This window comes from Vulpes vulpes, chromosome 4, assembly GCF_048418805.1.
Source record: "Vulpes vulpes isolate BD-2025 chromosome 4, VulVul3, whole genome shotgun sequence".
NCBI classification, from domain to species: Eukaryota; Metazoa; Chordata; class Mammalia; order Carnivora; family Canidae; genus Vulpes; species Vulpes vulpes.
Genome location: NC_132783.1, coordinates 73,524,792 through 73,547,282, shown reverse-complemented (window position 1 = coordinate 73,547,282; position 22,491 = coordinate 73,524,792). Strand labels below are relative to the sequence as shown.

The following is a 22,491-nucleotide window of genomic DNA, read 5'->3' as shown; positions in this document are numbered from 1 at the left end:
TGTCCCTCCAGACCTGTGGAACTCTGGCTCGAGAGAAGGGAGAGGGCTTTGCCTACTTGGCATTGCTCTTCTCATTTCTTTGCTGTCCCTTTAGGACCAACAGCTTTATTTGCAGAAAATGGGCCAAATACAAGAGCGGTATAAGGATGGAATAGTCCAAAGCTCTGCTCTAGAGAGTGCAAGGTGGCAGCTGGGGGTGAGGGAGGGGATGGGGGGCCACATCTAGACCCAGGATAGGTTTTGTTTGGCCCACAGTGTTTTTTGAAAGTTGAACTAAACTGCCAACTAAACTCACACAAAAACTCAGATTTCTGACACTTCTCTTGAAAAGTGGAAAGACCTGGCAATATGAAACAGCATTCCCGCCCCGCAATGATCAGCAGGATGGGAGTAGCAATATTTGTATGAGTCGTATGTCCCCAGTTCCCTCAAGCATCATATTTTCTCTCAGATGGCCTCATTCCACTTGGTCTCACCTACCTGACCTGGTGGGCACTCATGCATGTGCACCTGCCCTAGGTCCCCTTCTTCCGTACACAGTAGAAGATGTCATGGAGGAGGTGGCTTTTGAAGAGGACCATGAAAGAGGGATCCCGTTATTGCGAGGCCTCACTTCACAGAGGAACATCTCAGCGAATTTGAGACCCCTTTTCTCATAGTGCCTGTGTTTCCTCCACTTGTCAACAGGACAGTGCAATGCATTTGCCATCTGTGTTTTGGAATTGAGACAGCTCAAGTCCATTCTGTCTCTGTCATTTACCTGGTGAAGGAATTTAGAAACCTCGACAAGCTGTCTAACCTCTCAGGTTGCCTTCCCGCAAAATGGAGACAATGCTAGAACCCACCTCATGGTATTACGGTCGTAAGGAGTAAATAAAAGGTGATGAGTGAAGCCGTAAGCATCTCATTTGACTATCCCCTTTATTAATGTCATTTTAGTCCGGGGCCAGATAGTAAATATATTTGGCTTTGCGCATCATGGTCTCTGTCACAACTACTCAACTCTGCCACCACAGTGTGAAAGCTGCCAAGACCATTTGTTGACAACTGGGAGTGGCTGTGTACCAATAAAACTTTATTTATAAAACAGGCAGCTGGCCATATTTGACCAGTGGGCCTTAGTTTATTGACCCCTTGTTTTTAATATCTCCACAGGTGGCCAATGTAATTCAGCTCTGAAGATGCTATCTAGGTGTCTCAATGACATCTAGAACAATAGGTGCCTCCGGTATGCATCAGTGGCCATCTCTAACCTGTTTACTGGATTCACCAAGACTAGGCTCAGCCCAGAAATCTTCCTGGAGGGACACTGCTCCCACTTCCACACCTTGGTAAGAAACCTCTTCCCAAGTCCTCATCAGAATCTCTCTGGACTTGAGTTCAAATGTTGTTTCTTCCAAAGCGCTCTCACAGAGCTTCCCAACAAGACCAGGCATGCCTGTCATAGGTCCCTGTATTTTTACTCTGTCACGCTGTCCATGCCACACAATGACTAATTGCTTGTGACAGTTTGATTAATTACGCACTCTCCACCTGACGGGAAGCTCCACGAAGGCAGGATCTGCCTGGTTTCTTACCTCTGTCTCTCCAGGGCCCTGTGCAGCACACAGATGTTGCTCTTGGGGGGGGGGGGGGGGGGTTGAGGCTGAGTTTCCTCTCCTGTGCAATGTGTGAGATACACCACACGCCTGCCTTGGCGGGGGGGGGGGATTTAAGGAACCCTTTTAAATGTTTTATTCCTCAAGTGCACAGCATTATTACTGAGTCATCTGTGTATCTGTCAACCACCAATTTGTCTGCACGCTCCTAGAGAGCAGGATAGAAGCCATATGCTGAACTAATAAATAAAGGACTAAAAGAAACCATATTCATGAAAATTCAAAGAGAGAATTGGTCAGTATATAATGAAAGCCCCATTGTCAGCCCCTCAATATCTTCTAAAGTGAGAGGGGGACAGGAAGGTCACCAGTTCTGGGAGAATCATGGAAAACCCGGATTTCAATCGTGGTTCTGAGTCTTAACTATACATGACCTTGGGCAAGTTCCTCCTTTGGCCTCAGCCGCCTCATCTATAAAGTACGAAAATGTCACAATACAACCGACCTAAGAGAATTTCTTTGAGAATTAGAAGAGCATTTAATTTATATATTCGTAGATATGCAATGCCTCACACATAACAGCTACTCAATAAACAGAAAATGTAACTTCATTGAAAACACTGTGTGTAAAACTTTGGTGGATGGTTTTGGAAAAGAGAAAGTTGGGGCATTTTCTCTGGGCTGCGCATACATAGAAAAGAGAAAACTTTAGAAGAAGGAAGTGCGAATGTGGTTCCAAGACCAAAATGTATGGGGACGATTTTCCATCATTTTGGATAAATCAATCAAATTGCTTCTTACTATGAGAGAATGAGTAAGTTCTATGAGAACAGAATTCCTTATCTGTGTGCTAGTCACTGTGTTCACTCGTAATATCCCTACTAGAGAGAAATGACACATAGTAGGAATGCAATAAACATTTCTGAATGGAAGAAACCATCCACGAATATCAGATAGTGGCAGAAATGCCAATTCCACCTGCCGTCAAGAATGCCATCTCAGCAAAGCTTTTCTTAAGCCAATATAAATAATACCATCTGAGGGTCCTCCTAGCTTCAGGAAAGAAGATGGAAAAGAGGGGACTGTGAACATGAAGCCTGGTTTCTTCGTTATCACTGACCCTTGGGTAAGTATTTTGGCACTAACGTCCATATTCCCATTAGTGATTTTATACGAGTGATGTCACACAGAGACACCATCTACTGGTGTAAGACAGGGCACTAGAATGACCCACCTGGGACACGCCCATGGGAAACACTTGCCTAACTTTCCTCAGACTAAAACCTTAAGAGAGCAGCCCATCTTCCCCAAAGCAGCAGACCACTGTGTCTGAGGGCATTGGCTTCTAGGCCTAAGACTGTTCTGGGCCTTTCTGCATCCATTAAATAGAGGGGGCTGGACTTGCTCTCTTGAATATCCTATAAGTCTATTAAAATGTCCAGGGCAAATCAGGCCCAGTCTTTTTCTTAGATAACCACTGCAAGTCTTCTTGATCCTCATTATTAACAAAGCCAAAGGGATGTCCAGCCAGTCACCCCTGAAACCAAACATGTCTGTGCAGTTGGCAGACCAGAGGGACCGGCTGCACCTATGGATACGCCAACATTCCAGCCAGGAGAAGGTCTCTTGAGAATCTGAGCATGTTCTCAGCAACCTTCTCTGCATCGGAACCCTTCACCCCATGTCAGAGGCCCTCATTCCACAATGCCAATTTCCAACCAGAATATCGCCAAGGTCAGGTTTTCACAGAAGAAAAACAACCAAACCTGTCCTGTCGTGGAGGGAAGTCAGAGAACAAGGCAATGAGCAAGAACGTTTTTATACTCTGGTATAATATCTGGATAGTTTCTGTTTTTCCAGTGGTACCTGGAGCTGAGCTCAAACCAGAGGACGGCAAGCAAAGCTTGGACCAAAGGGAAGACAGTACTCCCTCACAATGATTTCCACCTCCATGTTCCACAGGAGGCTTGGGGAAGGCCCACAGACAAGTAACGGGTGATACCTCGGCCTGTAGCATGTAAGGCCTCCCCATGGGGGAGGGGGGTGTCAAAACAAAACAAACCAAAACCCACACATGCAGAGCCGTATATACACACACGCACACTTTATAATGTATGTATTTATACATATTTTAAAAACACTCCTCCCTTAAGAAAAATACACAGAATTAGCAAGTTTAAATTATTTGCACTTAGTTCTTTGTCTCCAGTTATACTGTGTTCTTTTGTGCTGGTAAAACAACATGTGCTTTAATTAGCAAATATCTGTAAATAATTTACTTGCTTTTCAAATACAACAGAACAATGGGGTCAATTTTCACATACATTTACCCAGCATGCATCCTACGTCTTAAGCCAGACTCTCCCATTGTTCGATAACTATATCAAGCTGTCCAGCTCTTGCTACCTCCTCGGTGGAGGGTGGGTGTAGATAGGGGGCCAGAAACCCAAGTTTTGGGAGCCACATCCCATTTTGCAAGACCCCAGAAGGCAAGAATATAGCATTGTCCAGCCCCGGTTAGAACAAACTCTTAATGATCTCTAACCCTGGAAACTTCTGCAAGGAACGTGGGACTGTGCCAAGGGCAAAGGGCATTTCATGGCTGCGGGATGCAGGTGCTGTGCTGCCCTGCTGTCCCGGACACCCCCTCCCCCAACAGCTTCAGCCCAAAAACATAAGGTGCGATGTCTGAGGCCTACGAATCACGGAGCCCCGTCTAGGCTCTGTAGGGTTAAGGCCGGGCCTCGCAATGCAGTGCAAAGAAAGATGTTAAATCAAATGAGAATGACTGCTCCAGGACTGGAGGCACTATTATTTTGAATAAGATTGAAAAGGCCAGAAAAAGCAATTCAAAAACATTTCAATTATGTATTTCCCAGAACTACATCTTTGAGCAACTAATGCAAATGTTACCACCACAATAAAACTTCTTCCCACATAAAAGCATATAAAACAGGTTGCACAGCATATACTTTATATATCATGTGCATATTTTTGACTATTAATAAAAAATTCAAAATCTATGTATGCTTTACTCTCCTAAGCAATACAGTAATTATGATTAAAGGACAGGCAGCACAAAAAGAGCCAATTTATCTTACTCGTGCTCAGGAATACTATTGTGTAACTAAGCAACTAAAGACAAAATATGGTCTAATTAATTCACTCCTATGCTTATTTAAAAGACACAATTAGAACATTTTTATTTTCCAGCCTGCACAGTAGCTCAACATGCTTGAGGGTGTAGAAAGCAAAGCCTATTATTCTCAAAGACAAGAGTTTAATGTTTAGTGCCACCGATCAGGCTTGGAACTCAGCTCCGGGGAGGAGGGGGTGTGTTACCCAGCCTGGGTGTGCTCCGAGTCACGAGAAGGGAAAGGTATGGTAAGGGGGAAAGACGTTTCTGGGGCCACTGGATTGAACAGTAATGCATGGCCTCTCCCTGCTGCGTTCCTCGCCGTGGCACAGGGGTGGGACAGGGCTGTGAACTTCATGGTCACACGTGCAAGGACACACGCCACTGTGCGTTTCTTTATACAGCCGCAAAGATTCTAGAGAAAATTCATGTAATTAAACCACACGTCCTCGTCTAGTGTGATAAATGTCAAATATCCATCTTTGACGCTGCTAACAGTGCATCTGATTTTAAAAGCGGAATTAATTTACGCAAGTGTGTGCTGGAGACTGATGCCATTAGCATGATTCTAAAGCATCCTTTCAGCAATAATCATCATCTGCATGTCGGAAATATGTTGTCGATATGGACGTTCTCAGTCCAGGATGCGAGCCGTGCTCTCTGAAGGCCAAGGCCTGGGTTCTAATCTCCGGCAAGCCGGCAGAGATCACAGTGTGGCTGGAAAAAGCCATCCGTGCCTGTGCGAGGGCACTGGAGCAGAGTTTTCAAGAAATGCAGGAAATCTGAGACCACATTTCTGGGAGAAGGATGAATCTTTAAGCCAACAACCGATAAATTTGTTCTAAATTTCTTTAAAAGCCAAACCAACGGGTAATCACTAGCTACGGTATTATTCTGAGTGGAGGATGGCAAATATCCAACTACCCTGGCTATAAAAAATGACAAGCAAATGCATTTGATTCGAGCAATTATATTCTGGATATTGGTTAAAACTAGACTTTGATAAATGAGCTTGAGTCATGTATCACTAGATGCCACTAGGAACAATGATACACTTTATTAATAATTAATAACGAAGTATTTACATGTATGGACTCGTGTACTTCATAAAAATAACATTTCCTAGTAGGTGCCTGACACTCTAAATGTCAAGGGAGGTTTTAATTGCTTACAATCTTGACTCACTATCAAACACTGGCCTAGTTAAGACCATCGGCCCGAGCAACATGCTAGCTCACAGGAACTGCCAACCACACTCAGGTGAGGAGGAGTGACTGTTCCCTCGATAGCCGGTGTCTGGTCAGACTGCCACCCCACAGCCCCAACTTTTTATGAGCTGAAGGCTGAAGATGGGATAAGTACTCAAACGTGGGGATGCTGCCTCTAGACTCATCATCACTCTCAAATATGCACCAATTTCTTTCATGAGTACTCTTCAAGAAAACCCTTTACACTTTTTTCACATCTTTGGTGTGAAACAACTGTGGATTTTAGAAGAGAAAGAAAATGGGTGAGGTGGGGTGTGCTGGAGCCAGCCCACATGTGAGTGACTGCTCCGTCGTAGGTCCTCTGCCAGGAAGAAACCGGGCTGACCTTACGGAAAGCAGGCTGTGGGAAAAAACGTTTTAGATGACTGATGTCATTCAGTCATTCAAGAAATACTTAGTGACCAGCGCTGAATACTTTGGGGGGGCCCAGCAGTGAGTAAGGCACAGCCCTCCATTCCGGAGAACAGCAGCAGGCTGGGGAAGAGGGGGAGGGGAGGGACAGGCAAAGGAACAGAACACAGATAACCATCACAGAGAGCACATGTGCAGAGTACAGGGGAGGGTAAAACCAACCACAGCCCTGGAAGAGCCCTGAAGGCAGGATTCTTGTCTATCTCGTTCACTACTGTATCCCTAGGGCCCAGAACAGGCTCTGTAGGTGCTCTATAAATGCGCACTGAGTGACAGAGGCTTCAAAGATAAAGACAATACTTTCCAGTTTTCAGAAAGAATCAGGAAAGTCTATAAATAGTGACTTTGGTTAATCTCCACTTGAACCAAGGAGTACAGAAAGAGCGTGACAGCTTTTCTGTGACCAATGTCTGTCCATGGGAGTAAATGATGAGCACTTTGAGGGCTGAGGCCATTCTCCTTCATCTCTGTATCCTGTTGTCCAGCACACAGTAGGCCTTCAATCAATATCTGCGGAGCTGAATAAATGCTTTTTCCAAACTCATGACAGTAGCGAGCCTTCCTTTGAACACACATCACATTTATTGTCAGCACAATTCACCAACGTGTTATATAACGTTCTTATGTTGTTTTTACATTTTTAAAAACGTGTTGATATCATCTCTCTATGAAGATTGATAAGCTTCTTGAGAAACAGGGTCACACCATGAACTGTTTTACATTCATCTCTGTACCTAGCAGAGCTCTGAGGACATGGTTAGCACTCAACAAGTAGTTTTTGATTAACTCAAGATAGAGGATACCAACATTTGCTGGAGTTAGGATGTGAACCACACAAAATATAACTCAGTACATATTCTACTGATTCTCAAATTTTAACATCATTAGAATCAATGCTGAAACAGATTTGTTTATGTACATATTTTTGACAGATATTGTTAAATTATTTATTATTATTACTGGGTCTTCCTCCAACCCATGTAAGAAAGAGAAAAAAAAAGTACACAATCCCGTTCCCTGTATGATCAACTTCATAGGCCAGGGGTCAGCAAACGCTTTTGTAAAGGGCCAAACAGTAAATAATTTCCACTGTGCAGGCCATATGGTCGCTGTCACAACTACTCAACTCAGCCCCTGTAACCTGAGAGCAGCTATAAACAATACGTAAACAAAGGAGTCTGACCGTGTTCCAATAAAACTTTACAAAAACAGTGGTCCAGATTTGGCCCTTAGGCCTGAGCTCACTGATGCCTGTCACCGTCCTCTAAATTCTCTCCAGAGAGCTCATGAGTTCTCACCCTAGTTCTGAAGGGCCAACCAGTTAGAGCAAAGTTACTCCTTCTCCATGTGGAAGGTCATTACTAAAACTACCAAAAACTGCTGTAACTGCATCTCCCATTTGCTGAGCTCTTGTGTAGGAAGCGCTATGCTAGGTGGCAGGCCCTTTTCGCTTGTTTCTAATTCTCTTGACAAAGTAGAGATCATTATTAGATCCATTTTACAGACGGAAAAACTCAGGCTCAGAAAAGCTAAAGAAATTGTCCAAGGCCAGTGAGGTCACTGAAGAGGGCTCGGAAATTTAAAAAAAGTCAGCTCATGGATACTGGCCAGAGACTGAGTGGCCAGCCACTCATCCACAGCCACAACAGTCAGCGCAGCACCTCCTAGATCTTAGAACGTGTCCGATGAACCTGAGATGTGATACAGTCAGGCAATCTTTTAAACAAATCCTGCCGATCCAGATGACAACATATTTTCATACTGAAATGTAAATCTTCAGGGAGCTTTTTATTTTGGTGACATAACGAAACCCATCATCTGGATGAAAGCCAACCTGATTTGGGGAGACCTGTATTGGCTAATTTGTCCTAGCAAACTCACCTATATGCTGTCCTCTCATAGAGAAAACCTTTCTTTAGGAAAGGCAGTGGTCGTGTTCTCAAACATCGAGGAGAACGACAATACGAATATTAACGATAATAACAATGAGTCAACCACTATTGAAGAATCTACTATGTGCCAATCTCAGTTGTGGGCACGTTACATGTATCAACTCATTTAATCCTGAAGGCAATCCTAGGGAGTAGTTTACTATATTTCCATTTTATAGATGAGAAAAGTGAGGCGATGTTTAAAATGCAGGATCCTGGGCCCCAATTCCAGAGATTCCAATCGAGTTAGTTTCAACGGGGGTCTGGAATATGAGTTTTTGACCATTTTTAACCAGATAAGTAGAAATCCTGACTACATGCTAGAATCTGAAGTGCTCAGTGTGCTTGATCTTGACTTACTGACATCATTAACTTACTCATCCACATGCACAGTTGCGGGTGACCAGTAAAGCTTCTTGTAGAATCCAGCCCACGGCCAGGCTGAAATCCAAGCCTGCACATCCACGTCTTTTAAGAGGGTATATTGCCAATAGATTAAGCGCTTGGCAATTTGAAAATGAATGTAATCAGAAGTTACCCAGTAACAGAACCAATTACCCGCCTACTTTGCCAGTAGTGGCTGAATGTGGCAATTGTGGGTAATTACTAAAGACACTTAACTCCTTGTAGATGGCCCTGCTATTCACTTGCATGGTAATTTAAGACAGTATCATGATTAGGCCTGGGAACCTCTACACAGGCATAAAAGTAATCCTGCTTATTGTTTATAAATTAAGAATTTCTAGAATAAAGGCCTCCACAATCATCACTCTTTTCTACTTATTTAAGGACTGCGCCGTATTTGAAGTACTTTTGCCCATTTAGTGCCTCTTGATATTCACAACAACCCACAGTAAGCCTTACTATTGTCCCCATTTTGCTGCTGAGGAAACTGAGGCTCAGAGTGTTCATCCGGGTTCAAGGTCAAACAAATTCTAAGCTGCAGAATCAATATGTGACTCCTTCCAGACTGCTCTTCCTCAACGCCAGCTGCCAGCGCTGGAAGTATGTAAAGGCGGCAGTAAGTCATTATCACAATTATTAGTACTAATAATACATTGTTAATGATTATTAATAATGGTATTAAAACACAACTGTTCTTGGTAGATACCACTAGCTCGAGTTTGCTGAACTTTATAGAAGAAGAATGGTTCTGCTACCCCAAATCTGGTGACCTCTGGCAAAATGGATTGACTAGTCATGATTCTAAAATGAACAAGGAGCTGCCCACATTAGTGCACACTTCTAGAATATAATATGATGTGTTAAAACTCTGGTGCCAGGGGTAGGATTCAGTGGGAAAATAAACTAACCCTAAAGCTTAGGAAGGCCTAGGTTCTAGCCTGGTGACCTTTGACAAACCATATAATTTCTCTAAGCCTCTGTCTCCATCTGTAAAATGGCATGCAAAGTCCTGCCTTATCCAGCCTCATACAATTACTGCAAGGATCAATAAAGCATTCCCCAAAAAGGCCCTCCGCAGATCATAGCACACCACACAGGGACGCTATTTCTAATCTTGCACAATGATAATTTTCCTGCTTTTGGAACTGACGTCTTTACATTTCAAGAGATCATAAATAGAATGGTTCTCTTAAACCAAAAAAGCATACCGAGTCCTGGCTGTCCTTTGGAAATGGATGCTGATGTCAGCTCAATCAAGAAATTATTAACCTCCATTTGGTTACTTAAAATAAACTGTACTGGCTGATTAAATGTGCTGAACATTTTCTCCAAGTAACAGTGCACATCACCAAGAAACCTTTCTCTTTCAGTTACACTTTGCAAATGGCTAAATGCATCATTCAAAACTATTTAAAATCAATAACAAAAATCATTTCACTGTATATAAACAAGTTAATGGAGTAAGTGAAAACAAAGCAAATTTCTTAACGAGAGGACCCTGTTGCCCCCTCTAGGTGCCTGCAGTAAATGCTGGTTTCTGTAGGCTCTCCTCCAGAGAAGACTGCTGCTGCTATTCAGCTAATGAATGACTAACTTAGGCCAGGGGGGAAATGACATCACCAGGGTGGAAAACCGATCTGCATTGGGAAACTTTCTACCTGCTTTACATTTGTCATAATTATTTTGCACAATGCAGCCTGCATTTGCATAATTTTGAGGCGTGTCATTATCTCAATTGAAAATTGTTTTAATATGGCTGAATAATTCACAATGACATCAGCCAAAGTCCTAATGAAATATACAAGTATAATCATACAGCTAATTACCAGCCGTGTTAGCATTAAAAAACAAATCATGCATAATATTAGACGATGTATATGCAGCTGAGGATTATAAATAGAGCCATCTCCCTCCCCAAACCCCCTAGAGTTTACTTTTAAATGGCAAGATTAATTTTCGGAGGTATGGCTCATATAGCAGTGACGAAATGTACAGATCATTACAACGGCTCGCTTTCATTTCCCCTTAATGAACAATTTTTTTTAATTCGTGTATTTAAAAATACTGTGTACTATTCATTATCAGCAGTTCTAACAGATGCAACCTTCGGCCAATACTGCTTTTATTCTTAAATCAGAATTCACTATTTAATTACGCCAACAGAAATTAAAACTGGACCAAGTGGGGTCAAATTCGGGGTCTTTAAAAATATTTCAATTTCAATTAAAGAGAGAGAGAGAGAGAGAGAGGGCGAGTGACCACAAAAATATCTCATAAAACACTGAATAATTTCCTTCTGGGTTTAGTCAGAAGTCTATTAGGCACCAGCTCTTTTCTGGATATTTAATCCTTCCCTTTTCCAGATCACAGGCCATGTTGAAGTAATAAATTTGAAAAGCAAATAATAAGAAATCAGGAGGGGGAGGGGAAGAAGACAGCTGCGCAGGAAAGTTGGGTCGGGGGAGGGGGCCCGAGCTAGACCTCAGGAGGGGGAAAGAGCTCAACCTGTTGGTAGGTTGCAGGATTTTTCACAGTATTTCCAAACAACACCTTTGCAAAATTGCAGGCAGACGTCGGAAAGTAGGAACGTTTAAAACCCAGAGCTGGCGGGGGAGGGCGCGCGGGGCGGGGGGCGGGGGAGGGCGCGCGGGGCGGGGGGCGGGGGGGCGCGGGGGGGGGACGTGCGGGGGGGAGGGCGGGGCTTATTTCCGAGGAGGCAGATCGGAGGGCGAAGGTTTTGACGAACTCCAGTAATTAACCGGCATAGACCACTGATGGGTAATTCGATCCAGGGAGAGGGAGTGAAAGGGCGATGCCAAAAGTACAATCAACTCCATCAGACCAAGAAATTCTGGAAGGACTGGCAGGCAGCTCCACGCTCCGGGATGAGTTAAACGGGGAACCATTCATTTAACAAAAAGATCCGTACAGCTCCCTCGAAAGCTCGAGGGCCTGGCACGAAGCTGGCTGCGCTCAGAAGTCTCCGTGTGATCCCCCTGCTCGCGCCCGGGCAACACAAAGCCTTGCCAGGCGGCCGCGCGCCCGCCCTCCCCGCCGCACCGAGGGCACAGCCTCCCCAACAGTTCCCCGGTGGGCATCGCGGCGCGGGGCTCGGCCGGCTGCCCCGGGGGCCCGCAGAGCTGCGGTCACACGCCAGATGACAGGGCCGGAGGGAGGCGGCCGCCGGCGCCCGGTGACAGCGGCTCACCTCGGGCGTCCTCCCGGGAGCGCGGCCGGCGCCCCCGCGGCCGCCCAGGAACGTGCCGGCGCGGCCCGGGCCCTCCCCCGAGCGCCCCGCGGGGCCGGGGCCCGAGCACACGCCCCTCCGCCTGCCGCCCGCGCCCCGCGCCCCGCTCCCCGCTCCCACGCGCCGCGAACCCCGCGCTGGAAGGCGTCCCCTCGGCGTGGAGTAACCGAGACCCAGAACATCAAATGGCTCGTCCGGGGGGGAGGGGGTGGGGGCGAGAGATAGTTGTTAATGCTTAACGTGTTTGTGCCGGTTACACGACCGCTTTGAAATCCGCCCGGGCAGATCTGCAAGTTATTTGAATGTATTATTCCAGTACCTGTCATTTATCACTTTATTCAACACGTCTTTGCCAACTCAATAGCTTTTGATCTCACTCTGCCTCCATTTCGTAATTTCCGCCCTCTTAAACATATCAAATACTTACTTTAAAAAAGAAGGGGGAAGAAAAAAAGTGAACCCTATCGAAACCCACCGAAAGAAATCCACCCAGCCCCGACCCAGCCAGACGCGAAGGTAAAAATCTTAAAAGGCAAAAAAAAAAAAAAAATATATATATATATATAAAGCATGTGATGTTCAAGCGGCAGGAGCAAGAGAGCGAACGATCTCTCTCGCTCTCTCTCTCTCTCTTACACACACACACACACACACACACACACACACACATCCTTGAACAAAACCCTTCTCGAACAAGTTATTTGATCTTGACTAAAATCAGCAGTTGGATCCTCTTTGTAAAGCTGACAGCCAAACTCTGACAATGGCAAAATACTCGAGCCCCAGCTAGTGGCGCTACCCCTTTAAAAAAGGAGTCGATCCTGCTCGCCTGCAGAAGTGAATACAGTATTTTCAAGCTTGCCCTGTAATAAGCATTACTGGTGTTGGGGGGGGGGGGATAATAAAGAAAGAAGAGAGGGAGATATAAGTTTACCACCTCGCCATGGTCGCTATTTCTGCCCTGGGGAGTGTCTTCTGGGAGGAAATAAAGTTTAGAGCTGGATAAAAGTTGCCGGCTGGTCCTCTCTTCCCACAACAGCTGGAGCTCCGCTATGCAAATCGGATCCTTTGGCGTACATCTTACAAAGAAAAAGTCGCCAAGGGACAAAATTCTTGGTTTGCCTTCAAGGTGGAATTGAAAAGCCTTGTAGAAAATGTAAGGTCCGTGCAAGCCACACGGTGAGCCGACCCACTGCAGGGGAAAAAAAGCACCAAATAAATAACGTAGCCATCAGAGCACAAACATCTATTCCCAGACACATTTACACACAGACATCCACACTCTTAATACAGAAGAGCCAACAGATATAAAGCTGGGTGGAAAAATAATAGAGCCCACAAATTTTCTGCCTCCCTTAAAAAAAAAAAAAAAAAAAAAAACTCCGGGCACCCCCACCGCCACCTCTCCCTACTTCTCCATCTGAGGCGGTAAAATTACATTATGTATGTATGATCAGTGCAGGGATTTTTTTAAACAATAAAAATGATTTGGGGGGATGCAGAGGGTAAAAGTTTGGTGAAAAGTTTGTGGGGGGTGTGGGTGGGTGCAGAGGTGTGGGTGAGCTGGGGGGCTGGGGGGTGCCGGGGGGTGCCGGGATCGGAGGAGCGGAGGAGAGCGAAATACCTGGAGTGAGTTGGGCTCCATCTCGACGTTCTGAATTGATTGAACTCAACATTCTCTCCAAACTTGTTGGCTTGAATGGATTGCATCAGGTCCTGGCAGGGAAAAACATTCTCTGCCTTCAGCTGGCGTAATGTCTCAATATAAAACTGAGCTCTTGCCTCCCCTTCGGCACCAAAATGATTGAAAATATGTCCTAATATTTCTCTGACGACTCAATTTTCAGCTCCTGTCAAAACCGTGTCGGTTTCCTTCCAAATGTGGGATGATCAAATTCATAATCGGAAGAAAGGTTCCGTCCGATCTCGGCGGGAAGCGGATGGATCAAGGCAAAAACCAGATAGGAAGGCTTGTAAAAATAAAATCCACCCTAAAACTGTGTGAAGATGAGATCTCCCTCTTCCCAATCTCCCTTGTCTAGGGGTGTCGTCTAATGAGATTTTTGGAGGAGACGAGAGCTAGCGAGCTCCGCTGTGCATCTGACAGGACCTGCTTGTATATGTCTAATATAAAGAACATTTCCTGCAGAGATTCCGGGGCGCTGCTCCTCTTTCTAATGCTCCTTAGCAGATTTGCTGTTATTAGACATGTAGATTTGTTTGATAGTTAAATTACGCTTCCTCACTGCCATGTTTTCGAGAACTAATCTGTTAAATTATCTTTTGATGCCTATTTACATGGAAGGGAAAAGTGGGTTATCGATTATATAAACATATAAATATTAATGCATTTGTTCGCTTCGCAAAAAAAAATACTCAGCAAAAAAAAAAAAAAAAAAAAACCAGAAAGACAAGTGAGCAGTGCACACACATCTCAGGATTTTGCAAACAATATTGAACGGACAGTGACTGCATTTAGGGACTGGAACAATAAACGATGCATGATAAATCAATAAATGCGAGCAGCGAGTCTGCTCGGAATATGAATTCAGGCTCCCGGTTCTGCGTGTGCATTCTTTAATTTTGAAGTATATACACTAGTACGTGTTTACAATGCTGATGGACGCCAAGGGCGCTCTCAAATGATAATGTGTTTATATAACCCAGCGCTACAGGAATAATATACCGACTCCTACCCCACCCCCACCCCCTCCCCCGCCAAAAAAAAAAAAAAAAAAAAGGGAGGGGAGCTTCCTCATAATAGTTTGAAACTGCAAAAAATCCATTTGCAAACTAGTTAAATACAACCAGAAATTAAGCTGTTGAAAACCGGGGGCACGAACCGTAAGACAATAAAGGTTTTAAATGTGTATATTTATTGTTCCGGAGCCCTGGAGCATTGCGAGGTTTGCATGCACGGCTATTATGCAAACACAGAGAAACTTAAGAGCGACAGAACAAGGAACAGGCAGAGACTGCAAAGCCCTCGCTCGCCCCGACCCAGCTGCCCGTCCTCCGCCAGGCTAGATTGCATTTTCGCAGTGTTGATGTAAAATGGTGTACTCGCTTCCCCACGCTCCCCACCCCCTTCCCCGTTCTCCTCCCACTCCTTCCAGCACCTCCCGCCACCCCCCCTCCCGCCCCGATCCTATTATATTGGCACCAATCTTTCTAAAGTGGGTCTGGCATGCTAAAAAAGTAAACATGTACTATATGGGGAATAAGGTCTGTATAGTATGACAGTTGAAACTTGATCTGTGATAAAATTACAGGATGTTGAAATTACTAGTAAGCTATTTTTAACGCTTTCGCAACGTTTCACCTCTAGTCACAGCATCTAGTTGAAACAGGATTACTTTAATGAAAATTATATTCACATGGCTGAAGTTAATACACCCGGCAGAGCACAAATGCCTCATATTCAGTGACTTGAGGTGGAAAGACCCTCTGTGTGTGTTTTTTATGCCTTTTCATAACGTCTGCGTCCGCTGCAGTAAGAATTAGGGCACTTAACATTATCTAAACCACATTTTTGATTCAGAACATGGGGAAGTAATAAAAGGCAAGATCTATCTCGTTTCTATACACACAGAGATAAACGAAAGAAAATGGCAGATCCTCCAATTACAATAAGTAATAAAAGCTCATGCCAAAGAGCCGGTATTCTTAAAGATGAAAACTATTTTAATAATTTAAAGTAATATCACAACTCTGCACAATGAAGGAGGACAATGTAACAATTCACAGTCTCCCATCTTTGCATTAGCCAAATTATGACTTGCACATCACTCTTTAATTATCTTCCTTGAAATTTCATCTGATCTTTCTATTTTATAAACATGGGTTACAAAGAGAAATTACAGCTCTCCCCTGCTTTCTCTCTCTCTCTCTCTCTCTTTAACTTTATGATGCATACTGCAGACAGACGTTTGATTAGAATAACCCATTTTGTTCATTTTTTTACATATGAATGGACTTGACTGAAGGGCATTTTAAGTTTTTTTTTTTTTTAAATACAGGAGAGATGCCTAAGGCTTCAGTTAGTCTCTATCCTGTTAGCGTAAATACATACATCCAGTTCAAGACATCCTATATTTAAAAACTTGAGTTGCAGTATTTTGACAAGATCATATTTGAGATCGACTCTGAGTCAGTTTCCTGTATGACCAATGCAGCAGCATTTATGCAGGAAACCTCAACAGTATGCCTGAGGGTATCCCTGGATTGTATATTAAATCTCTCTCTTAAAAAACACACAGCTCTTTAGAGCATCTAAGCAACTTCTGCTGGTTTTGGTGCTCTAAGTCTTTAAGTGTCTGTGAGGGACTTCATCTAATTAGAAACCCTGTTTCTATGTCTCTTCAAGGTAGGCGCTGAACTAGGCTGCATGCTGCGTAATCTCTCTTCTCGTAAACTCCCGATAAGGTTTTTCAGATGTTAACAATTGCAGGGATCTAGGTCTGAATATTTTTGAATATCTGCAGTCTTGTAATCAGATGAATGTTAAATTTCAAAACTGTATCACTGGAGTATCTTCCTTCTTTTTTACAGCACCGCCACTACCACCCCCACGAACATAATAAAATCTAATAAATCAAACCCCTGGTCCAATCCTGTAAATGGCGCTTAAAATCACAGATCACAGTAGTGTGTGTTTACAAAAAAGAAAAAAAAATCAAAACAAAAACAACAAAAACCAAAAAATATCCTCTGTTTTACCTCTTTAATATGATGCTTGATAGGCACCTGTAAATTATCTGTGTAGCAACTATCCATACAAAGAAAGTTTCAATTAAGATAAGGAGATTGTATTGAAACAGTTCTTTGAAGTAATGTAGTTAATAGCCTGTTTGATTTCTGCTTGTGAGAGAGTAATAACGTGGATTCAAGGCTCCATCAATCACAGAGCAGATGTAAGACTTGAGACACCGACACCCAGGGGAATAGAGGCAAACTCCTGCAGTGCAGGGTCCTTGGGCTAATGTAAAGTAAATACTCATAAACAGATTGAATGTTGTAAGAAGACAATCCATTCAGGACAGTTATAATCATGAAAGCAACTGCTTTATTTATCTATAAAAAAAGCTCGTAGCTGGGACTCACTGTGTATAAAAGAGGAGTGGGAAAGAAAGCAGTATATGTTTATATGACCCCCTATTTCTGGGCTCTTTCTTATACTATACTATACCCACACATCTATATTCTTGCTGCTTTGCTAGCCCCCCCCCCCCATCCAACTCTCTGTTTTCTTTGGTGTATTTAAGAGGTAAAAAAAAAAAAAATTTTTTTTTTTTTTAAATCTCACCCCCTCAAGGGGGTGGGGGCAACAGTAGACACATTTTTTCAGTGCCTGTGAATCGTTTCATAAAGGATCAGGAGGATTAAGTTAGTTGCAAAAACCAGCAGTGACATAATTAGGCAGCTTGGGCTATAATAAACAGGATCATAAAAAAAAAAAAAGTACAGTTTGAAGAAAGAAGGCAACCATTTCGAAAATTCAACCCTCTCCGCGCACCTCTGGGCCTCCCCCTCCCCCAAATTGCAAAAGACAACTGAAGCATTTTTGACCTTGGCTACAATAATACTTCATGTTTTAGCACTTTAGTCAGCATTTTATCTACTAATTGCTACACACTACCGCATGTGGCTCGAATCTGCCACTGCAGCTTTCTTTCACTGGTGAGCGAATTGCTTGATAAAGACTGGGAATTCAACCTGGCTGTTTCCTTTCCAGCTCCCCCTCGGCTCCCCCCTCCTTTTTTCCTTTCCTCTTCCAGCTAGAAGCCGCTAATTTTTTGCAGAAAATACCGCCCGGATCAGAACAGGGACGGTGAATGGTTCCCTAATCTCCTTCCACCGGCTCAACTCGGGGCCACTTGGGCGATCCCGAGGCAGAGGGAGGAGATGAAGGGGGGCGGGGAGGAACGAGTGGGGGCGACGCCGGGGGAGGGTGGGTCCCGGCCTGCTGGTGGCCCTGATGCTGGGTGATTCTGCAGCCCCGGTCCCTTGGCTAGCCCATCGCGGGCTGGAAGTCCCTGGGACTCCGCGCTGCCCACCTGGGCACCTCGACTTAGGGGCTCTCCCGTCTTGCTTGGTCAGGAAGTGGGGTCCGGGGTGGGGGGAGCCCCGGAGTCTGCAGACTGGATCGTGGATGGGAACAGCAGCCCCGTCTGAGGGTCAGCCACCGCCTCGTGCCCTCCCCCCTCCAAGGCTGGCGCCGCCGTCGGCGCTGGGGGTGGGTGGCGTTATTAATAAGGCGGCCTCCCGCAGAGCTGGCTCGCCAAGACTTAGTGCAACAAGTCTATGGGGTTGGAGGAAGATAAACCGGGTTATACGGGTCATTGCTTTCCAGGGGACCTCTAGTGGTCAAAGGTTGAGCTACATCTTCAATGTGGGGCTCCGATTTGTGGCTGGTCTCCCGGGCTGCGGGGGGGGCGTGGGGCAGCACCTGGGAGCGGGCGGGAAGGTGGGTAGGTAGCGGGGTACCGCTTTCTCATGCACTCGAGGCCAAAGCCAAGGGAGCAGCAAGGCCCTCGGAGAAGATGCCCCAGGGAGGGGTCATGGGGTGCCCTTTGTGGACGCCGAGGCCCCAAGTTCCTCTGCCCAAAGTGCAGATGGAGACTTCCTATCTTAATCTTGATTTTTCCTCCCAGGTCTGAGATTAATTAGGTATTCTCAGGGAAGGTGGGTTTAAATTTGCCCGAGCCATTTCCAGCCATGGTAGCAATGCTGAATCTGTTTTTCTAAATTTATTTGTAAATGAAAGCCAAGTCCCACTCAGTCACCCTGATCACAGAGACACCCAAGCTCCCTTAAATGTTAACAATTCATTGCCTTCCAGTGCCTTGATATTTATGGGTTATTTATTTTAGAAATAAATAAGCTTCATTTCTTCTTTTTTAAATTGCGCACACCGTGGTGGTGTACGTGACATTTGACTAAATTGGGACCTTGTTCCTCTCTTGGGATGACACACCATTTCATCTCAGGTGGTGAAATGCTGGGTGTGTGTGTGTGGGGGGGGGGATGGTTGGTGGTAACTCACAGGCTCCTTATTCTTCAGCTTCATTTGTGATCCACATGTTAATAAAGAATCTGATCAAATTGCCCCTCGGCATGGTATTGCTGGGGACGGCGATCTTAGATCATCTAAGAACAGAGATCCCAGTCATCTGAGATTTGTTAAAACATCTTGCCATACCTGATTTTTTAAAAAGAAGACAAGAAAATGTACAGACATGGACTCTTGGCTCTACTAAGGGACTCATATACTGCCTACTAAAAATTTCTCTGTGCAGTTTCAAATAGACGTTAATGATGCCTTGTATTTGGTGATTTATAACTTAAAATTACTTGACAGGCATTAAGCAACTCATTATTTAGCAGCAGAGTGGGTATGGTAGGTAAATCACTAGACAGAAAGTCAAGGGGACCATTCCTCACTGATTTCCTATGTCTCCTTGTCCATGGCTATAATTATCTGCAGGACTCAAACCCTAATTCTGGCTTTGTCAGGATTTCTCAGATAATTGTGGCAGAATTATCCAGACTGGTCATCTGTGTCGTGGCAGCCCCCTGTGCTAGGCCATCAACCAAACCCACGGGAAGCGCCAGCAAGTCCCTTGGCTGCCTCCACCTACATTTTGCCATGCCACAGACGGATAATTTTATGACTTGTTATTACAGGTTGAAATATGTAAATGTAGTAATTCACCAAGGGTGTAAAGAGATCTGAGTACTTCAGAGGAAAGATAATACCAAGAATAGTGAGATTGTTTCTGTTCTCGTCTTCAGTAAACTTTGGTCAGAAATTGGTCAGCCTTTTCAGGAAGAAGGTAGGGGACCAGATGAACCCTGGTTCAGGGTTTACACAAGGCATTTCTCAAGGTGTGCTGGAACTAACCATTTCTTACTCACCAGAGCTGATGGTTACATTTTCAGGAATTTTGTAAACTGGCTATTAAACATCTCTAGTAGTAAACATTAAATTATATGAAGTCACAATTAAGTATTATATTAAAAACAAAGGTAATATATACTCAAAACTCATCATTTTCTAATTACTACATTTTACTATTATCTATATATGCTTGAGGTTTTTTTTAGCTTTTGTATTTTTATTGTTGCAATCCTTTAAGATGGTCTACTACGGAGCATCTCTTCCCAGTCCATGTCCATTGGCATGTTGGTGGCTTGAACTTGACTGTGGTGGGAGTTTTTAGACCAAAGAACTCAGCAAACATTATAACTCAGGGCTTCTTTTATTGTTTTGTTGATTGCTTAGACCTAAGAAGATGATGGAGAAAAAATGTTAATACTGCAAATTGTGATGATTAAATTTACATATCATTCTGGGTCATGGGTGCCCAGATGTTTGGTCAAGTGTTATTCTAGGTGTGTCTATGAGGATTTTTGGGATGAGATTAATATTTTAATCACTGGACTGAGTAAAGCAGATTGCCTCCTTTCGCCCTCCATGTGGGTGGGCCTCATCCAATCAGTTGAAGTCCTGAGGAAAACAAAAAGTCTGAGTAAGAGGGAACTCTTCTTGCCTGACTACTTGAAAAGGGATGTAGGTCTTTTCCAGCATGTGAACTCAGACTAACACATTGGCTCTTCATGAATCTTGAGCCTGCTGACTTTTGGACTGGAAATTACACCAATGGCCGTCCTGATTCTTTATCTTTGGACTCAGACTGGAGACTGGCCCATCAGCTTTCCTGGGTCTCCAGCTTACCAGTTGCATATTTGAGACTCTACAGCTCCATAAATCATGTAAGCCAATATATATCCACACATCCTATTGGTTCTGTTTCTTAAGAGAACCCTGACTAATATGCAAATTAACTTAAAAGTGTGTCAAGTCTGTACCAATTATATTGCGAATAGTACAAAAAAGAGGAGGAAATACTTGAAAGTTATTATCTGATTCAGCAAAGAAGTTGCTCATGTCATTTATGAAAGATTGAAGTTCTGAGATATATCGTTGTTGTTTTTTCACTTTCATCTTACTCCTTAATATAAATGAAAAGATCAACTAACATTCACATTGAAACTATACTCACTTGGTTTTTTGTTTGTTTGTTTGCTTATTTTTTTTTTTTTTTTGGAACTATACTCATTTGTTGATGTAATCATAGGTTAGCTCTGGGCACAAGAGTTCAGCAAATAGCATTCTATGAGAATAGATTGGCTATATGAAATTTACAGGGAAAAGTGTTGTATATTTTATTATTGTTTGCACACTTATGCTACACTTCCTGTATATCAGCAAAATGTATAATGAATTTATACACCCACATATTTGGATATATCCAAATCTAGATATTTACATATGTACATATCTAGATCTAAACAGACACACACACATTTTTTTTTTTTTAAGGATAGGACGCTAGCTAAATATTTACGAGCACATCTCTGTCTAAAGGTAGCCTTGAGCCTGACATACAATTCAAACTTCTAGAGCAAGGATTGGCAAATTATAGCCTACCACCTGTTTGTACATGAGCAAAGAATGTGTTTTACATATTTAAATGGTTGAAAAAAATCTCTAGGAGGATAATATTTTGTGACATAGAAAAATTATGTGAAATTCAAATTTCAGTGTCCATAAATACGTTTTATTGGAACTCAGCCATACTCATTCATTTATGTATTGTCTACGGCTTCTATCACGCTAAAACAGCAGAGTTGGGTAGTTGTGACAGGGACCGTATGGACCTCAAAAGCTAAAATATTTACTATTGTGCCCTTTGTAGCAGAATTTTGTAGTAGAAATTGTCTGTTTTAGAATATGTAGGTATGTTCCCTGGTTGGGAGTAGTAGACACAACCAAATGACCTTTTGAAGTCTTTTCTTGCCATTGAATCTAGGAATACTTCCCCAGTAAACAGAGACAATGGAACATCCAGAATTGTGAGGGATTTAAATCATTGACGCAAGGACAGAGCCAATGCCTTGAAAGTGAGACTGAAGCCTGAGATTTCGCGCTCCTTGGCTTGTGTTCTTGACCACTGGTTGACAGTACCTTTCTTCCCTACTGCCTGTCCTAAAGCACTGTATAATTTTATTTTGTTGGGTGCTGTTAAATATTTATTGAGTTTTCTCCTCCAATGTGGTTCAGTTACAGTGTGTCTATGTGTGAGATGGGACCCTTCAGGATTAAAGGTGCCATATAAATAGAGGATTATTTTATGACTTGTTATTGCAGGTTGAAATATGTAAATGTGGTAATTCACTAATGCTTATATCAGTGCATATATCTGGGAAACAAGAATGCATTATCCTTCCATTTGAGTCTAACATCATTTACATCCTTTTAAAAAAATACCCAATCAATTTTTTTTTTAAATGAGGGAACGCAGTGGAGGAAAAAAAAAATTCCTTTAATGCAATACTTCAGCTGAAAGTTTAATGACACAAAAGGCAGGCAATTCAAAGTTACAGTTCCCACAGCAACTGTAACTCTGCTATATAGCACATTTAGGCATAG

At 43.5% G+C, this 22,491-nt stretch overlaps 1 protein-coding gene across 1 annotated transcript in view; it reads right to left on the bottom strand.

The window, feature by feature from the left end:
* ARID5B (AT-rich interaction domain 5B) overlaps window positions 1-14,118 on the bottom strand; it is a 175,128-nt gene extending 161,010 nt beyond the window's left edge. The window contains exons 1-2 of the mRNA XM_072756122.1: window positions 13,621-14,118; window positions 12,934-13,188 (exon numbers count right to left, since the gene is read on the bottom strand). Of these exons, the coding sequence (XP_072612223.1) occupies window positions 12,934-13,188; window positions 13,621-13,641 (276 nt within the window). The 5' untranslated portion in view covers window positions 13,642-14,118. The remainder of the gene's footprint in view (window positions 1-12,933; window positions 13,189-13,620) is intronic.
* Window positions 14,119-22,491: the final 8,373 nt, after the last annotated feature.